Source organism: Grampus griseus, assembly GCF_964374135.1.
Source record: "Grampus griseus genome assembly, chromosome: 19".
Classification (NCBI taxonomy): domain Eukaryota; kingdom Metazoa; phylum Chordata; class Mammalia; order Artiodactyla; family Delphinidae; genus Grampus; species Grampus griseus.
In genome coordinates this window covers 9,953,972-9,973,477 of record NC_139013.1, presented here as the reverse complement: position 1 = coordinate 9,973,477, position 19,506 = coordinate 9,953,972, and the positions used below count along the sequence as shown (strand labels likewise).

General features: G+C 61.0%; 1 protein-coding gene across 1 annotated transcript in view; it reads left to right on the top strand.

Moving 5' to 3' along the window:
• PPP1R37 (protein phosphatase 1 regulatory subunit 37) overlaps positions 1-17,913 on the top strand; it is a 41,605-nt gene extending 23,692 nt beyond the window's left edge. The window contains exons 2-13 of the mRNA XM_082676618.1: positions 10,692-10,789; positions 11,527-11,572; positions 11,801-11,901; positions 12,596-12,715; positions 13,179-13,329; positions 13,421-13,576; positions 14,760-14,872; positions 15,534-15,675; positions 15,774-15,940; positions 16,032-16,746; positions 17,080-17,170; positions 17,264-17,913. Coding sequence (XP_082532744.1) covers positions 10,692-10,789; positions 11,527-11,572; positions 11,801-11,901; positions 12,596-12,715; positions 13,179-13,329; positions 13,421-13,576; positions 14,760-14,872; positions 15,534-15,675; positions 15,774-15,940; positions 16,032-16,746; positions 17,080-17,162 — 1,892 coding nt within the window. The 3' untranslated portion in view covers positions 17,163-17,170; positions 17,264-17,913. The remainder of the gene's footprint in view (positions 1-10,691; positions 10,790-11,526; positions 11,573-11,800; positions 11,902-12,595; positions 12,716-13,178; positions 13,330-13,420; positions 13,577-14,759; positions 14,873-15,533; positions 15,676-15,773; positions 15,941-16,031; positions 16,747-17,079; positions 17,171-17,263) is intronic.
• The last annotated feature ends 1,593 nt before the right edge of the window (positions 17,914-19,506 follow it).

Sequence of the window (19,506 nt, the reverse complement as noted above, 5' to 3'; positions counted from 1 at the left end):
GTTCTTAACCACTGGACCACCAGCGAAGTCCCTGCACTGTGCTTTTTCACTTGATGTGTCTTAGATGTTGTTCCCTATTGGCTCAGAGAGAGCTGCCTCATTCTTTGTGGCCGCAGAGAGTTCCTGTGCACGGGTGGACCAGGGTGTATTGACTGCTCCCCTACTGATAGGTACTGGTGTCAGTTCAGGTCTCTGTTTGCAAACAGTGCTGCCATGAGTAACCTTATAGGTATATAAGTTTGCACCTTTGCAAGGGTATCTGTAGGATGATTCTCCAGGAGTGGCGTGGCTGGAGCAAAGGGTACATGCATTTGTATTTTGGAGTTTTGACTGGTGTAGCCAAATTGCTTTCAAAAGGGGTTGTACCGGTTGCTGGGGACACCGCTGCTCGAGGGCGCGCCTGCTTCCCACGGTCCCCAGCGTGTGCTGTCCAGCTCGTGGTTGTTGGCCTCTCTGGTAGGTGAAAAATCTGTCAGCATACTTCTGTTTAATTTGAATTTCTCTTTATTCTGAGAATCACTGAGTGTGTAAGAATTCTGCACCTCAGTTTCCATCTTTGGGGAATGGACTGGAAGAGGCCTTCTTGGAGGGGCAGAATGGGGAATTCAGTGAGCTCCCACAGCGAAGGGCCCCTCCCCAGTCGAGGAGCCAGCCCAGCGGTAGGGAATGCAGGAGGACAGCATATGGGACCAGCTCCTGCCTCCGCTTCCAGCTGGAAAAGTGTCCCTGGGCAGGTGACTCGCCATTTGCAGGCCTCATCTGGAAGGCAGTGGGCTATAAGCCCTACTTCTCAGGGCTGTTAGGAGGCGTAAATGAGATCAGGTTCGTAAACCCCTTAGTCTGTCTGGGGGTAGGTGCAAAACGATGGCTTTACCAAGTGCCAGAGAGGCCCCTGCACACGGTGTGTTCCCTCCCCTCCTCTGCTGTGCGCCGGAGAGGATTCTGGGCGTGGAGGGGTGGGAGGCCACGTTTGGAAAGGCAGGGCATTGGCTGGAGGGATGGGGTCAGAAGCGCGGACCTGGATTTAGATGCCCCACCCCCCGGGCTGAGGGACCTCCTCCTCGGCGCCCCTGTCTCCCCGTGTGTCCAGCCTGTGTTCTCGGTTGCAGACCTGGAAACAGGTCCCTGAAGGACTCATAGCAGAGGAGTATATGGGGGGAGGATGTCACCAGGCAGGCAGAGAACCAGGCCTAGGAGGGGTGGGAGCGGGCAGCTGCACACCTAAGGTAGGCGCTTCCTCAAATACAGGGAAGGGGCTGAGAGTGCCTCCCCCACCCTCGAAAAGTGACCAGTGCCCCAGTGAAGAACGACGGCCGCATCCCAGGGTTCTCATGCAGTGACCTTGGAGGCGGCCGTGGACAGCGGTGAACAGGTGGTGCGATGCCTGGTCTCCTGGCGTCTCTGGATGTTCACAGTTGGGTGCTGGGTGCTCCATGGCATCCTTCTGTGGCTGCCCACCAGTCCTTGGTACCCGTGGCCTGGCCGAGTGAAGTACCCCCGTGAGAAGCCTCTGAGGGCCCCGTACACTCTGATTCCGTGCCCAGGGCAACACGGGCCAGGGAATGAGGAAGAGCCGCATGTCGGCAGCATGAGGCACGTGGCTCTGCAGAGACAGGGGCCGCAGAGCCTCACGTCTGCGGCGGCGGTGGGACCCCCGCCCACAGCTTTGTGGGTGCTCACTGCCTCCTCCCTACTTGGGGCCCAGGAGCCCTTGCGTTGCTCTGCCTCTGTCCTGCCCCCGCCCCACCTTTGGGGCGGCCCAGGCCGTGGGAGGGATGTGTGTGGCGTTGCGGGAGTGCAGGAAGCATCCGGGCCCCTGAAGGGGATGTCTGGAAGTGGCTACTCTGGGCTAAGCAGGCCCATCTGTGACCTCATCATACGCGCACCCTCACTGCCTGAGTAGGGGGCGCCGAGAGAGAAGGCATCTTCCCTGAGCTCACCCGGCTGGCCTGGGCAGAGCTGGGGACTCAGCTGCCTGTCCTTCTGACTTCAAGGACCCACCGCCTGCCCCAGCCTCTGCCTTCATTTGCTCTGTCAGCAAATGGTCAGCACCTGCTGTGCACCCAGTGTGTGCCCTTCTGGGGTTGCTTCAGTGAACGAAAGCAGTGACATCCTTGCCCTCCTTGCAGCATAAGCACACACAGATCCTAAAGCTTTCTGCTGGTCGTGAGTAGTGCCGCACGGAATGAAGCCGGGTACAGGGATGGACAAGGACACACACAGAGTGAGGCCGGGTACAGGGATGGACAAGGACACACACTGAGTGAGGCCGGGTACAGGGATGGACAAGGACACACACAGAGTGAGGCCGGGTACAGGGATGGACAAGGACACACACAGAGTGAGGCCGGGTACAGGGATGGACAAGGACACACACAGAGTGAGGCCGGGTACAGGGATGGACAAGGACACACACAGAGTGAGGCCGGGTACAGGGATGGACAAGGACACACACAGAGTGAGGCCGGGTACAGGGATGGACAAGGACACACACAGAGTGAGGCCGGGTACAGGGATGGACAAGGACACACACAGAGTGAGGCCGGGTACAGGGATGGACAAGGACACACACAGAGTGAGGCCGGGTACAGGGATGGACAAGGACACACACAGAGTGAGGCCGGGTACAGGGATGGACAAGGACACACACAGAGTGAGGCCGGGTACAGGGATGGACAAGGACAAAGGGGGCTGTTTTCTGTAGGGTGGTAGGGGAAGGCCTCCGAGGAGGCAGTGTTGGAGCAGAGACCTGCAGGCAGGGAGGGAGAGGAGACCATGAGGATATAAGGTAGAAGAGTGCTCTGAGCAGAGGCGCAGCAGGTGCAAAGGCCCTGAGGCCTTATATCCAGGTGGCTCTGTCACTGATGAAGATCGGGTGGGGACCTTGACTACTGTAGCCCCTGAGCCGGGTCTGCCCTCGCACCTCTAGGAAGACACCCCCAGTCCATGCTCAGCGGCTGAGGCCTCCATGGGTGGCCTCCCCCAGCCTCCTTGCCAACCCCCTCCTCTCACATACCCTGGACCCTCCCAGTCCTGCAGCTCACCACCCAGACGCACAGTGCAGTCTCTGCTTCTGTACTTTGTCCACAAAGCTCCCTCTGCCCAGGATGCCTTTCCCCCTTTGCTGTCTCACTCTTCAAGACCTTCTCTGGGAGACGTTTCCAGATGCTCTCTTCCCAGCAGATCCCAGCTGGCCTGTCCTCCATGCCTCCGTGATCCCTCCTCACTCCCTCTCACGGCTGGTGATGCTGCGTTGCGAATGCTTCTGGGTTTGTCTCCTTGTCCACACGGGGGCTCTGGGATAGGGCCAGCATGTGGGGGAATTGGTGGCTGCTTACTAGGGGACTTTGGGGGAGGGGAGAAGGCTGTCCCACACCTGCACTTCTCACCTGAAGCCACCGGTACCTGTGGATGTCCTGTGGAGACCCGGTCTCAGCAGGTGCTGTGGGGAAACCCCGGAGGGCGTCCCTGCTCAGGGCAGGACTGGCTCTCCAGGCCCCAGAAACCACAAAGAGAAAGACGAATCCCTCTGGCAACCTCCCTGTCCTTCTGTTAGAGAAGGCTGCGTTTCTGCCGCCCACCAGACCCCTGTGTCCAGCCTGAAGCTGAGGGGCCTGAGGACCGCAGGGCACCAGCGTCAGACGGGAACAGTCCTGGCTTTGACACCCCACCCCTTCCCAGCTGCATGACCCTAGGAGGCCAGTTAGCATCCCCAGAGGTGTCCTCCTCTGTGCATTGATAGGTAGTGCGCTCGGGGTATCTCTGCTCTGCGGGACTCTGATGAGGATTAAAGATCCAGCCACAGGGTGCCCGGCAGGATGCCTGGTAGGGAGTCGGGGTGAAATAACGAGCATCTTGCACCTTTCTATACCGGGAGCGCTCTGAATTTGAGAGCCTGCCTCACAGAATGAGTAGTGTCTGGCCGGGTCTGGGCCTTGGCGTCCCTCTCGCCTTTCTCCGGGCCTCCTTGGTCTTCTGCACGTGGAGCAGGCCCCCACGCCCACCCCCGGCCCTGCAAGGTCAAGAGGGCTCAGTGTACCTTTGAGGCCTGGGACACTGGCCGGATGAGAGCTCCTCCATCTGTCCGTCACTCCTTCGCCCTATCCTGGTGCCCTCTCTGTGCCTGGCCCTGGTCGGGGCAATGCTGGGGACACGCATGGACCACAACCCCGGGGCTCCCAGTCCAGTGGGGGGAGACAGACTGGTCCCTTAGACAGTGACAGTTCAGTGTGGGCAGGGCTGAGGTGGGGGAGCCCAGAGGAGGGGTCATGGAGGGCTCCCTAGAGAAGGGGACCCTTGAGCCGAGGGTTGAAGTCAGAGTGTGATGCGTAGGAGGAGGGAGGGAATGAGGTGTGATGAAGCACTGGGCCTGCACTGGGAGGAAAGGGAAGAGGGGGGTGAGGCTAGAGCACAGTGCCCGGTGCGGGGGGGGAGGGTCCCGTTCATGGACAAGGCTCCTAGCTCAGTCCGGAGCCCTCACAGCGCCCTTCGAGGGCCTCCCTGGGTCGTCTGCATGCCCCCCTCCGCAGATGAGAAGCCCTGAAGGGCAGGGCACCCGGTCAGAGCCTCCCTGTCCTCCTAGTGCCAGCGCAGAGCTTGGCATGCAGTCGGCCTCGGGCGATATTTACTGATGAATAGCAAGATGGTATCTAAGTTGGCATCCTGGATTAGAAGCCTAACTCCAAGGGGCTGAAGCCGAAAGGGGGAATTTATTGGCTTATGGATCTGAGGAGCCTTGAATAGTTTCACTTCAGGCCTCGCTGGATCCAGGGTCTCAGACAACGTCGTCCGTCGGGACTCTGTCTCTCTTCACCTCTGAGGTCACCTTTCCAGTGAGTCGGCTTTGTTCTCGGGAGGTTCTCTCGTCTTGGTGGCTGCCAGGGTGGCTGCCAGCAGCTCCAGAAGTGGGAGGCGACCTCAGCGACCCCTGCGGGCAGAGAGCTCTTATTTCCCGATAGTTCCAGCACAGGCCCTGGGAGGGGCTGTGGCTGGCCCTACACGGGTCAGCCACTGTGACAGGGGCTTTGGGAGGACAGTGGGGAGTGGAGGTAACATGGACGTCCCCCCCTGGGGTCCTGGGATGGCGTCACGAGGGAGGTGGTGGGACCAGTGCCCGTCTACCCAGGGAAGCAGGAGGCGAAGCGGGCCGGTTGGTGCTTTCACAGGCCAGGGCAGCCTCACCACAGGGGCAGGTGTGCGCCTGACGCGCCGTCTGCCTGGGGGACTGCTGGGGGTGTAGGCTTTAGCTCCCAGCTTCCACGTGCCTTTTCAGCACTGGCCTGGTCCCCTCTGAAGGTGTGAACCCAAGCGGCCTGGGTAGGGCAGGACTGTGTTCCACAGACAAGAGCCTGGGGAGTCCTGCAGGAAAGAGCCTGGAGAGCCGGGGTCCTGGGGTCCACATGGGCCTGGTCGCCCACTTGCCACGAGACTCTCAGTTTCCACTGTCAGGTGGGGTGACGGCGATGGTGCCCTTCCCTCTTGGGGAAGGAAGGGCGTGACAGAGCCTCCCAGGGTAGGCTCTGCTGATGCAGTGGCCAGGCCCTGGGGAGTGAAGGCCACCTGCGGTTAGCTAATGGAGGGGGTTAGAACCCAGGCCTGGCTCTGGGCTGCCCAGCAGCTTCTGCCTCGCTCGTCACCTCTGGTGTGCCCAGTCCTGGCGGCCTCCCTGTTAGGGGACCCAGTGGGCTCCCCCTCCCCAACCCTGCTCTCCTACAGATTCAGTCCTCCCTAGACCTCACGTAGTTCCTGGCGCTGCTCTGCACCAGCCCCGGTGGCCCCTGTCTCAGGCTGAGAGCAAAGTCCTTCCTGAGGCTGTGTCCCCGTCGCCTCCCGCCTCCGCCTCCTGCCACGCTGGCCTCCTGGTGCCCGGGATCCTGCCAAGCCTGTTCCCACCCTGTCACACTTCCCCTCCCAGGGGCCACTGCCACCGCTGTATTTGTATCTGTCTCATGCGTGTCTCCAACTAGCTGTTGAAGCCCCAGCAGTGAGAGTTGGCCCCCTACCCCCTTGTCCCCACTCCATCCCCACCCCCCACTGTTGCTTCCTGGTTTTTGACTCCCACTTGAATGAGTACCAGCTCCAGGCTGGCAGGGGTGGCCTGAGTCATCGCCCCCTGGTGCCCAACCTGTCCTTGCATCTTGTGGGTGCCTTTGCACCTGTGTGCAAAGGAGAGACAGACTTTTCTGCCTGTCACCTGATGCCTGGCCTCAGGTTTCTGTCTGTCCCTTTGTGAGGGCAGGTGGGAGGGGGAGCAGTCTCCGCTTGCCCCACAGCCTCTTCCTGGGAGACCGGTACCCGCTGCACACAGCAGCGTCCCTCCCCAGGGCTCAAACCTTCGTCTTGGCCCCGGCCCCTGCCTCCCGCTCAGGCCTGTCAGGGTAATGTGAGAATGAAGCCGTGTCCAGTTACAGAGCAAGACAGGTCTGGGTGTGCGTTCCAGTACTGCCGCTCCTGGCTCCGTGGCCTTGGACAGACGGCTTGCCCTCTCTGCACTTGCTTCCCTCTATTACGAAATGGAGACAGAGCTGCCAGTTTCATAGGATCGCGCAGCTGGCTGAATGAAACTGTGCGTAGAAGTGCTCAGAGTGGTGTCTTAACACCGAGTAAGTGCCTGATACCTGGGAGTGGTGACCACGGCCACCACCATCGTCATCTTTTTCTCAAGCTCTGTCTCCTGTTGAGTCAGGCCCCGCACTGGGTAGCTACTTGGCGGTGCCCTCACGTCCCTTATCTCCTGAGACCCTACAGATGTCCCTTTCAGAGAGGGAAAGAGGTTGTTGAGAATGTTTATCACGGTCTCACCAGGACAAGGATTGGAATGCAGGTCCTCTTATTCAAAGCCGTGACCTTGGCACATCTCATCCCGTGCTCTCAGCCCGTGCTCTCAACCGTGCTATGAGATGCCCCGTCTCCGGTGGGCAGCGTGAGATGCTGCCCGGGGAGGGCCTTCCCAAAGTCGAGCTCGCAGAGCACGGGAGGGAGGAGCCAGGATCCAAGCCCCCTGACTTCGGGCTGGAGTGGGGCCCTCACCACTTTGCAGCCCCGCCCTCTGGAACCTGGCCCCAGAGCTCCGACTCGGGCCTCCCAGCCCGGCCCAACCCTAGTGTCCAGCCAGCACACCGCATGGGCGGCCCTCCTCCTCCCCAGCTCACCGCCCGCACGCTGAATCCTCAGGGTAGACCGGGCACACATGCATGTCTGTGGGTGCCGAGCTGCAGCCTGGAGGGCCGGGCCCCGTGCTTTGGAGCCACTGCGGCCTGGGAGAGCGGCCCATTGACTCGCCGCAGCCTGTGTGGTTCGCTTAAGGCTGGACAAATCGAGGGCGGATGACCTGAGGTAGAGGTCTTGATGATTTCGTCACAACATCACAAATGAGCAAGTGTGTGGCGGCCGGGGCTGAGCCAGCCGGCCTGGGCCAGCCCTGCCAGCTTGTACAGTGCTTGGGTGGCGCCTGGCGCGGCGGAAGTGCTGTCTCGAAGCTCCACGTTATTTCTCCGAACCACCTGTACTGCCGTTCCCTTACCATTTTTTTTTTAATTGGTTCATTTAAAAAATTTGAATATGTTTCATCTCATTCATTTCCAAGTGATGGTTTTGATGTGATAGTTCTTTCTTCTTAGTATATGAATGAAACACACACATACGTAATGATTACTGCGAGGTTCTTCCCGACCCACCTGACACTCACGTGTGCCCACTGGTGACGGGCCAGGCCTGGGGACGTGCTCGTGATGCTGTTGGGGAAATCGAGGCAGGGTTGGGGTGCCTGCAGGCTGCCGAGCCCACGCCACAGTGCACCGACTGAACCCCCGCTTCTCTTCCTTTGGTGTCTTTCCCCAGTGCTGTCCCCACCTTGAACATGTGTCTCAGCATCAGAGGAAAGTGACAAGATGCACTTGTCATTCTTGTCTCCAGTTGCCCTGGGCCTTGGACCCCCATGTCTCTGAGTATGTCCATCTTTCCTACCCCCTGCTCTCAGCTTCCCCTGCTGTACATGAGTGGGCAGATGCAGCCTCCCCGAACCCTGGCTGTGACCTTGTATGAGGCTGTGCCTGCATCCAAACCCCATGGGCGCCTGGCTGCAGGGGTGGCTGGATGGTACCTGTGGCTGGTATGGAGGTGGCAAGGTCAGAGACCCTGGGCCTTGAACTCACCAGGAGGCTCGTCAGAACAAAGACCGACCCACTGGGCAGGATCCCAGGGGACTTCAGGAGCTGAAAGTCCTAGGCGGTCAGGGAGGGCTTCCTGGAGGAAGGGATGTCAGAGCTGAACACCTAAAGGACCAGCTGCAGTTTGAGAGATCGCTTAGGGCTCTTATTCCCTGTAGACTGTCTAGGACCGCGGTCCCCAACCTTTTTGGACCGGAGGTGGAGCGGGTGGGGGTTATGGTGCAGGCGGTAATGCGGGTGATGGGGAGCAGCAGATGAAGCTCACTCGCTGGCCCTCTGCTCACCTCCTGCTATGCGGCCCGGTTCCTAAACAGGCCGTGGAACGGTAGCATTCCGTGGCCCGGGAGTTGGGGACCCCTGGTCTAGGACACCGAGAACTGCTAGTGATGACCCCATGTGTACCCAGTACCCTACTTCATCCCCATCTGACATGAGCAGGCCAACCCCACCTTGGCCTGGGGGCCTTTACTGAAGGGAGTGTGTCTCTTTGGCCATCTGATAAAACCTGTGTGCCCTTTCTTGGAGTGATGATTTTTAAAGGCAAAAAGTAGGATTACAAAGGATATCAGTTAAAATACAGTTTATTAAATATTTAAAAAATCGTGATCTAGTAATTATGCTATTCCTTGTTGACACCTGAAATAACAGGATGTAGCAGCAGCTCGAATGACTTCCAAAGTAGTGATGAGCATTCAGAATCTACAAAAACTGTTACGTGATGTGAAAACACCTGCCATTTCTATTGAGGACAGAGTCCCAGGGTCTGCTAAACAATATTTCTTTTTTCTCTCTTTTTTGTGCTGTGTTAGTAAGAAGGAAATGCTGAATTTCATTTCAGTTCAGTTAGTGCAAATAAAAAGGCAGTTTTTCCCCACTCAAGTTCATGGACCCCCTGGGGGTCAGTGGCCCCTGCTTGGCTGGACTCCTTGAGGCAGCTGCAGGCCAGCTCCTGTTCCCCCGCCCGCCCCCAAGAGCTGGGAGCCACCAGGCACACGCACGTCAGAGAGCTCCCTTGCTAGGCCTGCGGGGGGGGCAGCTGACACTGGGGAAGGCTGCTGATCACCTATAGCTTCACCCAGGCTCCACCCCGCCTGCTTCCACCCAAGGAGGAAGAGAGGGGCAGAGGACCGGGCCTGCCCTCTGGGAAGCCTGGGGCCTCTGTCGGCTTCTTTCTTCCAGCAGCCCCACCCAACACAGTGGAGAGAGTTCTAGAGCAAATATTTGACTCTGCCTTTTACCAGCTGCCTGACCCCAGGGAGGCAGCTTTCCTTCCCTGGAAGACAGGGTGCTGCTTGATGAGGTCGGGGCATACGGCCCCTGGCCAGAGCAGTGGCCGGAGGGAGCATCCTCTCAGAGATGCTTGCCCAGAAGCTCAGCAGGGGCTCCCGCTGGCCCATCTGCTGCTCGGCTGGCCCTGAGAGCTTTCTGCTCCCAGGCCTGACCTTGTCCCTCCCCTGCTCAGAGCCTTTCCTTCCTGCCCTCCTGGTTGCCCCAGCACAAAATCCAAGCTCTTATAGCCAAAAACTGAAAAGAATACAGGTATCTTTTCACCTGGCGAATGGATAAACAAAATGCATACATCTGACAGTTACTACGTAGCACTACAAAGGGACCGAAACTCAAAATTGTTATGTTCCAGAAAGAAGCTGGCCACCAGAGGTCACATACTGTTTACCACCATTTTTGTGAAATGTCCAAAAAAGGCAAATCTGTGCAGACAAAGGCCAGCCTTACTTTCCACGTGGTGACAGGCCCTGAGCTTCCCGAGGACAGGGCTGTGCAGTTGTTGGGTTTGGGCTGCATCCCCTTGTTCATGTTGGGAGCCACTGCCTGTAACCATGGGGCACCAGGGCCGTGTCAGGGACTCTGACGGCTGCCATATCCCTGGGACAGGAAGCCCCGTCCTGAGTACCGTCCAGGAATATTTCACTGTTGAGGGAGCGGGGAGTCTGAGAAGCCACGTGGCATCTCAGTTAAGAGCTGAGTTCCGGCTCCACCGCTTAGCAGCTGTGTGGCCTTGGGCAAGGTGTTTCACTTTTCTGAGCTCCACTTCCTTATAAGGTCGAAGTGTGGATTCATTCTCTCATTCAAAAACAAACCCGCACAGATCAAAACACCTGCTCTGGGCCTGGCGCTGTGCTGGATGGTGTTGGGGACACAGTGGTGACCAAGACAGCCCCAGCCCTGCCCTTCTGGGACTCGCAGTCTAGAGGGGGAGACAGCTGACAAGTAGAAAAATGGCATGATAGTAGTTGTGTAATGTTCACGTGAAGGTGTTTGGGGAGCCTTGGGGAGTTGGGGAGGGTGGCGCTGGCTTGGTTTGGGGCCATCCGGGGACACCTCCCCAGAGCAGCAGTCACAGCGAGGCACCTCAAGGCAGGACTGAGCTCAGTGGGTTGCTGGAAGGAAGGTTTATCGTGGAGGGGGAGGCGGAGGGGGGATGGCACAGGCCAGTGGGCGGGAGTGGGGGAAAGAGACCCAGGGGTGTGGGAAGTCACAGGCCTGGGTCCTCTCTGCCTGCAGCCCAGAACGTGACCGTGGATGAGGTCCTCGGTGCCTACAAGCAGGCCTGCCAGAAGCTAAGCTGCAGGCAGATCCCCAAGCTCCTCAGGCAGCTCCAGGTAATGCCGCGTGCGGGGGGCGTGGCGGGTACCCTCCCCCCGCCCCCCAGCCCCCTCCGGGCAAGAGAGGGTGTACAGAGCACTCCCCCCGCCCCGAGCCTGGTCGGCCAGCCAGGGGACTGTAAAAGTAATCGGGCTCTTCCTGAATGTTTAAGCAGTACAGAATTATGTGAAGTAGGAAGTTACTTGTCAAGAATCTTCCACTCCCCAAAGCAATTCTCTTCCCCAGGGGAAAAGCCACGTATACCAAATTTAAAAGTCTGAATGACAAAAGTAATGTATATTCTCTGACTTGAAAAAAAAGTTAAAATACTACAGATACAAAAAGCAAAACCTGTTTCTCACTTCTTGCCCACGTCCCATGCCCCAGGAGTCCCCGCTGGTGAAAGCTCGGGGTTTTCGTCCCCTGGACTTTCTGTGCCTTTATAAATAGAGAACGAGTCACTATCTAGAGGTACACAGACGCGAGGGCAGGTTCCGTTTTTATATGACGAGGGTGTTGCTGTACGCCTGGCCTGCTCGCCCCCAGCCGTCTCTCACAGGTGCCTTTCCTGCCACCTGTCCAGCCTGGTCGTGCTGGTAAAGCACTGCCTCAGTGCCTTCCCTCTGGATGGCTCATTCCAGAATGTTCCAAGGTTGCTTGTTTCAGAGCCCCGGCTGCCCCACTCTCAGGGAGGTCCAGCCTGGCGCCTGCAGGTGTCCTCCTGCCTTAACCACCATCCACTCTGCTTTCCCAGGAGTTCACGGACCTCGGGCACCGTATCGACTGTCTGGACCTGAAAGGTGTGTGTCTGGACGGGGCCGGGGCCCCTTGGGTAGCGAGCAGGGAGGTGTGGGCGCCCTTCCTGAGGTGAGGCAGGTGCTGCGAGCCGTGGGGAGGGGCAAAGGACCTTTCCTCCCCCGCTTGGCCCGGAGCCCGTGTCTCCACCCAGCCCCTCAACCCACACGCAAGTGTACACGCACAAGGGCACTCGTAGATGTGCACGCACACGGCGCTCTGTATCGTCCCAGGTGAGAAGCTCGACTACAAGACCTGCGAGGCCCTGGAAGAGGTCTTCAAGAGGCTGCAGTTCAAGGTCGTGGATCTGGAGCAGACGAACCTGGACGAAGATGTGAGCAGCCTGCCACTGCCCATACCCACTCCCTGAGCTCCCTGCCTCTTAGAGGTTTGGGGGGAGGGCATGGCAGGAGGAGGGAACCCCCTTGGACCAAGGCTGGGCGGGACTTCTTGAGGGACAAGACTGGGGAGATGTCCACTGTGGCCAGAGTGAGCGGGGGATGTTGGACTGTGTGTGAGGCCCAGAGAAGGGTCTCACAGACCCACCCCAAAGGCAGGGGTTTGTAAGCAAGGGAGAGACTTGGGGAGCCAAGCCGGAGGGGAGGTGTATGACCACCAGGAAGGAGCCTTTCCAGGAACGCGTGCCCCCCCGCCCGCTGAGAATCACAGTGCCTGCAGGGGGGAGAGTTTAAGAAACATTCTGAAAGCAGCCCCCGTGTTTATGCCCAGGTGTCCTCACCTCCCCAGGTCCGGAGGCCACCAGGAGCCCGGGGGAGGGCTCCTGGAGACCTGAGGCCCAGGGACGGCAGAGGCCTGTCCTGGTCATGCAGCACCATCACTTAGACCGCTCTGGGGAGCGAGTAAGAGGAAGCAGACCGGCTGCAGCAGGACAGGGGAAGGGTTGGTTGCCGGAACCCAGAGGTGCCAGAGCAGCACCAGGGCTCTCCCGCCCCCAGTCGCTCAGCCCCTGCCTCCTGGCTTCCCCGGGCAGCCGCACCCTGAGGCTGAGCCCCGCTGTCTCTGCCCAGGGTGCCTCAGCCCTCTTCGACATGATCGAGTACTACGAGTCGGCCACCCACCTCAACATCTCCTTCAACAAGCACATCGGCACCCGGGGCTGGCAGGCCGCCGCCCACATGATGCGCAAGGTGGGTGCCCCCTACCCATTCCCTCTCCAGGGCCCCCAACCTGTAGGGCCTGGGTCCACGAGCCGTCAGAGGGTGCTGGGCCCCAGCCTGCAGGCCAGTGAGGAGGCAGTGCCAAGAGGCACCTTGCTGCAGGCCCGCCCCGGCCCCTTCTCCCCCTTCAGGCGTTTCCCCTCCTCCTCCACTTGCCTGTAACGTGTCCCTTGGAGGTGGCTGTGGTCACCATTCCCGTTTCACTCACATACGGGGCGTCTCTGCCACACACGAGTCAGCGAGCTCAGCTGTCACCAGCACTGCCTCGCTCACCCCCGCGGCCCCAGGCTGGCCTTCCCTCACCAGCCAGTGTCCCCAGCCACAAAACCAGGTGGCCCTGCTGCTCCCGGGGATACTGGGACGTAGGGCGGGAGGTCCCCCAGAGCGGGGAGGGCCGGGGCCAGCCTGACCCAGCCCCACACCTGCCACGCAGACAAGCTGCCTGCAGTACCTGGACGCCCGCAACACGCCCCTGCTGGACCACGCGGCGCCCTTCGTGGCGCGTGCCCTGCGCATCCGCAGCAGCCTGGCGGTGCTACACCTGGAGAATGCCAGCCTGTCAGGGCGGCCCCTCATGCTGCTCGGTGAGCCCCAGGGCGGTGTGCTGGTGGGCTCGGGCTGTTGGCCGGGTCCCCTGGGCCTGGCCAGTCACAGTACCCTCCCCTTCTCCCCCAGCCACGGCCCTGAAGATGAACATGACTCTGCGGGAGCTGTACCTGGCCGACAACAAGCTCAATGGCCTGCAGGACTCGGCCCAGCTGGGCAACCTGCTCAAGTCCAACTGCTCCCTGCAGATCCTGGACCTCCGTAACAACCACGTACTGGACTCAGGTGTGTGCGAGGGCCGCGCGCCCCCACCCAGCCCCAGTCGCCCAGCACCCACTGTGTGCCCAGCCGGGTGCTCGTGGTACGAGAAGCACAGTAGCGGCCGAGATAGTCCCAGCCCTGCCCTCGTGGTGACGCCTCAGACTGGGCTGGGCTGTGGGAGCCCAGGGCAGGTGTCTGACCCAGTCTGGGGATCAGAGAAGAATCCTGGAGGAGGGAACAGCTCAGCGCTTCCTTCAGGATGAGGTGGGGTATTGAGCAGATAATTGAAATAATTCAATCTGGGGAAAGTGCCCTGGAGGAAACAAGGATGTTGGGATAAAGGGTCAACTGAAAGCTGTTTAAGGTGTGCAGGAAGGGGCCTCTGGGCGGTAATGAGGAGGCTGGGGTGGAACCAGCCGTTTTAAAAGCCTAGGCAGAGAATCCAGGCAGAGGGAGTAGCAAGTGCAAAGGCCCTGAGGTGGGAAAGAGCTTAGATATTAGATATCTGGGTGGGGGGAAGAGCCCTGGTGAGCCAGGAGGTGAGTGAGAAGCGAAGAGGGAGTAGTCAGCAAGGCCTTGCCAGCAGGAGGAATTTGATTTCGTCCCTGTTCACCGTCGAGCAGAGTCCCCTGGCGTCAGTGTGAAGACAGGGTTGCGGGAGAGGGTGCAGAGTGGGACAGTGAGGCCAGTGCCCTCCTCCAGGGCAGCTGGGCCTGGACACTACGTGTACTGAGCACCTCCCACGCGCGGGGCCTGTCGGCTCGGGGTTCACAGCCGTGAGTGCGGCAGGGGTCTCTGCCCTCAGGAGAGACAAAGCCAAGGTATCTTAATGGACTGCTGAGCCTGTCGGCTGGTGAAACGTGCTCTGGAGAAGAATAAAGCAGTGGTGGCGGGCTGAGCTGCCTGCTGAGGTTAGGCTGACCGGGGTTGTCCCGTGAGGGGGAGATTTGAGCAGAGATCTGAAACAGATGGTGGAGGCCTTCATCAGGGTGTCCAGAGGAGGAACGTCCCCGTTCCAGGAGTCGGGGAGCTGTGTGTGCCGGGCCCAAGGCAGGGCGGGCAGTAGCAGGAGGTGTCAGGGCCAGAGCCTGTGGGGCCGGGCAGGCTGGGGCAGGGGCTTCTGAGCGCTGGTGGGGTGGCTCCCGGGCCAGTGTCCCCCGGGGAGATTCCCCGGCCACAGACAGGACTTGCCCACGGGCCTCCCCAGGTCTGGCCTACATCTGCGAGGGCCTCAAGGAGCAGAGGAAGGGGCTGGCGACCCTGGTGCTGTGGAACAACCAGCTCACGCACACGGGCATGGCCTTCCTGGGCATGACGCTGGTGAGTCGGCCGGAGAGGGGAGGGGGGCAGCGCGGTCCGGCCCAGCACCTCTCCCACCCCCGGCTCTCGCCATCTTCCGGCTGTCGCGGCTCCCCGTCCTGCTCGTCCTGCCAGTTCAGGAACCTGCTGTCTTCCCCCAGCCCTGTTTGGTCTTTGCTTCAGCTTCTGCACCCTCTTTCCCTTGAGGAGAGTAGCCCTTCTTTCATTGTCTCTCTGCATCCAGCACCATAGCCTGGTACAACGCTTTGTACGAGGTGAAAATGTTTTGCATAGAAAGTTAGCATTTCTGGAAGCCATCAGGAAGTCTTAAATCTTTCCGTTATGTGGTACTTAAAGCCAGCCCACAGGGTACAGAGACTCAGACCCAGGTTGAGAATTACCCACGGTCAGGCCTGTGCCCAGAGTCCTTGGGCTGCTGGCGAGGGCAGAGGCTGGGCCCGGGCTGTGGGGACAGGGGCCTGGCTGGACGCTCGCAGGGCTGCCGAGTGGACGGGGCAGCTGGCTCTTGGGAGACTTCTGCGTACACGAGGGATTTGGCCCGAAGCGGGAACGTGCCGGTGTTCGGACTGGGGCGCCCTGCCGAGGAGAGAGCGTGTGCGTTTGCCTCGTTCCTGACTGGCCTCCTGAGCCTTTCCTGGCTCTCGTGCGCTGCTCCCTCCAGCCGCACACACACAGCCTGGAGACGCTGAACCTGGGCCACAACCCCATTGGGAACGAGGGCGTGCGGAACCTCAAGAACGGCCTCATCGGCAACCGCAGCGTGCTGCGCCTCGGCCTGGCCTCCACCAAGCTCACGTGCGAGGGTAGGGCGCGGGGCTGGGCGCGGGAGGCGGGCTGGCCAGGCCGGGGGGCGGCCAGCCGGGTGTGGGCCCGTGGCCAGCCCCTGCGGTCCCCCTCCCAGGCGCGGTGGCGGTGGCGGAGTTCATCGCCGAGAGCCCCCGCCTCCTGAGACTGGACCTTCGGGAGAACGAGATCAAGACGGGCGGGCTCATGGCACTGTCGTTGGCCCTCAAGGTGAACCACTCTCTGCTGCGCCTGGACCTTGACCGCGAACCCAAGAAGGAGGCGGTGAGTGCGCTCTTCCCTGCGGGCGGGTGGGGGGCTGGCTGGCCTGGGGGTGGGCCACCCAGAGCCCGAGCCAGGCCCGCTCTGCCCACAGGTGAAGAGCTTCATTGAGACGCAGAAGGCGCTGCTCGCTGAGATCCAGAACGGCTGCAGGCGCAACTTCGCGCTGGCGCGGGAGGAGCAGGGGCAGTGCCTGCAGCCGTCGGCCTCCATGGCCGAGATCGCTGTCTCTGAGCCCCAGCCAGACGCCGGCGCGCCCGCGGAGGAGCCTGCCACCGAGGCGCAGGAGAACGGGGGCCCCGGCCCCGGCGCCGGGCCGGACTCGGACTCAGACTCAGACTCCGAGGGGGAGGATGGGGACAGGGCTGAGGCCCCCTGCCCCGCCCTGGTGCCCCCCACGGACTCCCTGGGCCCTGGGGGCAGGAGCCCCCCAGGCTGCCCCCCCTCCCCCACCGAGCAGCGCATTTCCGTGTCCAGCCCGGGCCGGGGCCGCAAAGTGTTCGTGGTGACCCGGGTGGAGAGTCCACCCGAGAGGGCAGAGCCTCCTGTGCCACCCGCCTCTCCTTCCCCACCTGCCCCTCCTCGTCCTCCATCCCCACCTGCCGTATCCTTCCTGCCCACCTCACCTGCCCGGACGCCAGCTGAGGCCGTCAGCACTCGGGACCCAGGGTCGTCTGAGCCTCAGCCGGAGCCGCCCCAGTCAGGGCCACCGCTGCCCAACGGCCTGAAGCCCGAGTTCGCTCTCGCACTGCCCCCGGAGCCGCCCCCAGGGCCCGAGGCCAAGGTGGGCAGCTGTGGCCTGGAACACGGTGAGAGGACCTCTGGGGCCAGGTGACTGGGGCCCCTGTGTGCTGTGTGTGACCCCGGCCGAGCACCTGCTTGTTGGTGTGCCTCGGTTTCCCCCTCTTTAAAGTGGCCCTTGAAGGGGCAGGGACAAGTGGGGCTTGGTCCTCAGTCCCCGCCTTACTTCCCTCGGATCCCGGGGAGCTCCTTGGGGGCGGGGCACGCAAGTTCTGTTGACTCTGTCTGATGGTCTCATTGGTACCTAGGCCTGTGCTCCCCTGCGGCTCTAGCTGAGGCAGGGCTGGTACCCCCCAGCCCACCCGCCTGACTGGAGGCCGCCCACCCTTCTTCTCATGCAGAGCTGAGCTGCTCCAAGAACGAGAAGGAGCTCGAGGACCTGCTTCTGGAGGCCAGTCAGGAATCTGGGCAGGAGACACTGTGACACCTGAGGTGTGGTGAGGGCCTGGGGCCCCGGGAGCTGGGGAGCCAGTGACGGAGCACCTGGCTCTGACAGGCGCCCCCCTGCGATCTCTTCTCCCTAAGTTCCCTTCTTCCGGTCCGTCTTTGAAGAGCTGAGGCCAGAGCCATGAGAATCTGCTCACCCTCACCCCCAGCCTTCCTGAGGCCTGGGACCCCAGGGGGTGGGGGCCTTCCTGGGGACCCCTGCCCCCCACAGCAACACTACACGGGGTGCAGGAGCTGCAGGGAGTGGCCCCCCCCCCCCCCCCGCCCTGACTTAAGCACTTCTATTTATGTGTCTGACACTCGAAGACTGGGCTGGGGGTGGATGGGAGGAGGACGCGGGGGAGGAGTGGATACCGGCCACAGGGCCGGGCACCTTTCCCCAGGGCTCCATGTGGCCAGGCTTGCCCCCGGTAGAGGTCAGGAGTCCTAGGTGGTGGCGGGATGATCCCCTGGTGGCCCCGGGCACAGGACCAGGCAGGAGGCATGGCTTGGGAGGGGCGGTGAGTGATGGTGGTGGTTGGAATTTGTAGAGCAGCCCCAGGCGGGGTGAGGGCCTGGGCTGGGGTGGGTGGGGGAGATCAGAGGATCAGAGCTTTCTTTTTCTTAAGTGCAATAAATCTATCAGGGAGCTGGGGTGGGGAGCAGCCAGGGCTTGGAGACCCTGCTGTCCGGGCCACTCGAGGCTGTGCCCTGAGACGCACTACAGCCCAGGGTGGGGGAGGCGCGGGTGTGGGGTGGGGGGCGGTGGGGGGGAGGGCTGCTCCTGTCGGTGCAGGTCTGCTCACACCTTTTCTAATAAACCAGAGCTGGGTTCCCCACTGGCCTGCTCTCTGCTTGTGCTGATGCTGGGCTCCCCCTGCGGGGGTTCTGGCACAGAGACGGGGAGGGCAGGGGCCAGGTGGGTCGTGGCCGCGGAACATCTGCTGGGGCGTGTGAGGATGGGCCCCACAGGAGAGGCGGGACAGGCAGGCCCCTTCTTGGCGCGCGCACCCACACTCCTGTGTCTGACACAGCTGGCCATCCCATGTATGATCCCACTTCCACTTCCCTCTCTTCAGAGGAAACAGCCCCCAAATACCGTCCAGCTTCTCAGGGTGGTGGACCTGGCACGCGGGTCCAGAGGTCATTTCTCTGCCCGGTCGCCTGTGGTCCAAGGAGGACAGACACCAGCCTGTCGCCGGCAGCCCTAGATGTTCAGGCAGGAGGGCACTCTGCCCCGGAGCCCGGCCGGTCGCCTGCAGGCGCCGAGGTGCGCCCAGGGGGCTCTTGGGCATTTCTGTGAAATCTGAGTTTCATCCTTCAGAAAAGGCGAGAACCACTTACGGGGAAGGCCTTTGTGCCCACTCCTCCCCTGCATGGGAGGCCGGCCCGGGGTGGGTGGAGACACGGTGGAAAGGTTATGAGAATCACAGCGTTGCCGATTGGGAGCCCGTTTGGTTCCAGCACAAACCCCGGAATCTTCTACCGCAGCTACCTGGGTGTCTGGGATGAACACCTTTCCTGTTTAGGCCACTTTCTGTTCGCTCTTCAGTCACCGACAGCTCCGGTGTCCTGACCGCTCCTTAAGGCAGCCACATCTGGGGCTCCCTCTCATCTGGGTGAGGGGCTGGGGGAAGCCACCCACGTCAGCCAGTGGCACCCGCCCCGCTGGCAGCCAGGGAGACACCCGCACAGTGTCATCCTCCGGCTGGCGCAGCTGTGCCCGGGTGTGACGTGGGTGTGGAATGAGCCCCTCCAGGGTGCCCTGCCTCCTGCCCAAGTCTTCTTGGGGAGACTGGGGAGTGCGAGGTTTGCTTCAAGATGCTGAGAAACCGCAGTCCTTTGCCAGGTTGGGGTCTGTCAGTACAGTCCCCTAAGAATCTCGGTAGGCCTTTGGTCGCATCTAGCCATTGCTCAGGAATCGACCCAGGTGGGGGCTTTTGGCCCTTATGGCGGTGTTGGTTGCTTGCCCATCCCCTTTGCTCTCTGCCTCCACCTGCAGGCCAGGTGATCAACAGATGGCTGAAGGGAGGGGCGGGGAGGGTGCCTCCCCATCCTGTGGTGCCTGGGAGGGCCTGGGGTCCTGTTCCCAGCCTTGTCCCCGCCCTTCACTCTAGCTTGTGGTGAGGAACTCGGCCTTTTCCACTGTTCGTTCAGGGTTGAATTGTGCCCACCTCCCCACCCACCAAAGATATGTGAAGTCCTAATCCTCGGTACTGCAGGATGGGACTTTTCTTTGGAAATAGTGTCTTTATCGAGGTAATCAAGTTAAAAATGAGGTTATAGAGTACCCCAATCCAGTATGAAAAGGGGCAATTTGGAGACAGTGACAGAACAGATAT